Source organism: Grammomys surdaster, unplaced genomic scaffold, assembly GCF_004785775.1.
Source record: "Grammomys surdaster isolate TR1022 unplaced genomic scaffold, NIH_TR_1.0 958, whole genome shotgun sequence".
In the NCBI taxonomy this organism is placed as follows: Eukaryota; Metazoa; Chordata; class Mammalia; order Rodentia; family Muridae; genus Grammomys; species Grammomys surdaster.
In genome coordinates this window covers 4384440-4386192 of record NW_021605377.1, presented here as the reverse complement: position 1 = coordinate 4386192, position 1753 = coordinate 4384440, and the positions used below count along the sequence as shown (strand labels likewise).

The 1753-nt window shown below is 41.1% G+C and overlaps 1 protein-coding gene across 1 annotated transcript in view; it reads left to right on the top strand.

Moving 5' to 3' along the window:
- The window catches only part of Amdhd1 (amidohydrolase domain containing 1), a 16024-nt gene extending 15615 nt beyond the window's left edge, over positions 1-409 (top strand). Inside the window, exon 9 of the mRNA XM_028783085.1 lies at positions 112-409. Within this exon, the coding sequence (XP_028638918.1) occupies positions 112-199 (88 nt within the window). The 3' untranslated portion in view covers positions 200-409. The remainder of the gene's footprint in view (positions 1-111) is intronic.
- The last annotated feature ends 1344 nt before the right edge of the window (positions 410-1753 follow it).

Genomic DNA, 1753 nt, shown 5'->3' with positions numbered 1-1753 from the left:
GAGAGAGAGAGAGAGAGAGAGAGAGAGAGAATTCACTTTAAGTTAATATTAACTGACACGGTGATGCTTTTGATTTACGTGCACTGAAACAACTATTTGATTTCTTTCTAGATGGGAACATTTGATTTACCAGTTTGGAGCCCATCATGACTTAATTGATTATGTTATAGTTAAAGGAAAAGTCATCTATAAAAAGTGATAGATCTGGACCAATGATACACCTCATTGCGACAAGTCTGTCACCAAACCCAGTGGCCTGAGTTGGATCCCGGGGCTCATGTGGTAGAAGGAAAGAACGCCTAAGAGTTACCTTCTGACCTCCACATGCTTACCTGCTATGTGCCAGACCCCTCCTCGCCTCCACATAAATAAATGTAATAAGATAAAAATATATTTTAAAAAAATGATAGATTTGCAAGGAAAGATTCGATACTTTGTATCAAATAACTCCATGTTCGATACTTGGTATCAAATAATTTCATGTAAATTAAGCCCTCCCGTGACTTGCCAGAACTATGTCACTGAAGCCTAATCTTGTGTCAGTGCTTACTATTCACCCGAAACTCAAGGGATTGACCTGTTTGACTTGACCATGTATGTGTACCTGGATGTGTAAACAGGCAAACCTCCCGCGATGAGATGTAGAGTTGTTTTTTCAAAGATTGGCTGCAGATATTCTGAGATGAGTATGCAGAGATACCTCAGAAACTTTGTGGAGCAACAAACTTGCCCTGAGGGGTCTGTTTTGTTTCTGCAAATGCTATGCCCCAATGAGGCCAATGGTACCATTACCTAAGAAGCAGACAGAGTCTTCTCATTCCATGGTTTGTCTCTTGAGATGCTTTCTAGCCAGTCAGGACCTTCTAGGGCAGAGATACCCCTTCCATTTTTAACATCTTGTCAGCCCTCGAAATAAAGCTTCTCCACAGAGTTCAAAACTGATATCTTGCACAGATATGGAAATTCTCCTATATGGACATGTTTTAGTCAATGTCAAAGAGGTTGCATTAAAAAAGAAATCTTTATATTAATTTTTTTTAGTATCACAAAGTCATGGGAAAGGTTTTATAGTTCTCAATAAATATTTGTGGTTATGACCATTGTTGTTGGAAGTGGATCTGCAGGTGTTGTCTACGGAGTTTTTGAAGTGTTCAAAGAATGGGTCATTAAATTATTTGCAGAGTGAATGACAATTTATATAAACTGGTATTTCTAAAGCCACATCCACTTGAAAACTTAAAAAACATTTCAGTGATCTTTGCCATCATAATACCAATTAGTGACTTCACAAATAAACGTTAGTTGCCAAACAGTCATCAAACTCAGGCTAGCAGGGCCAGAGGTATGAGGTGTTGTTGGATTCAGTATAAATCAAGTCAGGAGCCTGCACTAACTGGGTTTTGCTGCTGCAATACTGGAGGCGATGCCACTTGTGGAGTGAAGAAGTTTATTTAACTCACAGTTGTATCTGGTCACGTTCCAAACAGCATGGCACGAGCTCTGGGAAGCCCCTGCTCCAACCCCTGGTGCTGTGTCAACTCAAGACAGATTGCAGTGGAGGGAGTGGTGGGTGAAAGAGCAACCACACCCCCACACAGAAGACAGACAGTGTAAGTGGAGTCAAATCCAGGCCTTTAAATCCACAGTCTCAGGAGAAATGCCTTCTGTCTCTGTCTCTTTGTCTCTTCTCTAGCTAACGCGCTCTCTCTCTCTCGCTCGCTCTCGCTCTCTCTCTCTCTCTCTCAATTGTTTG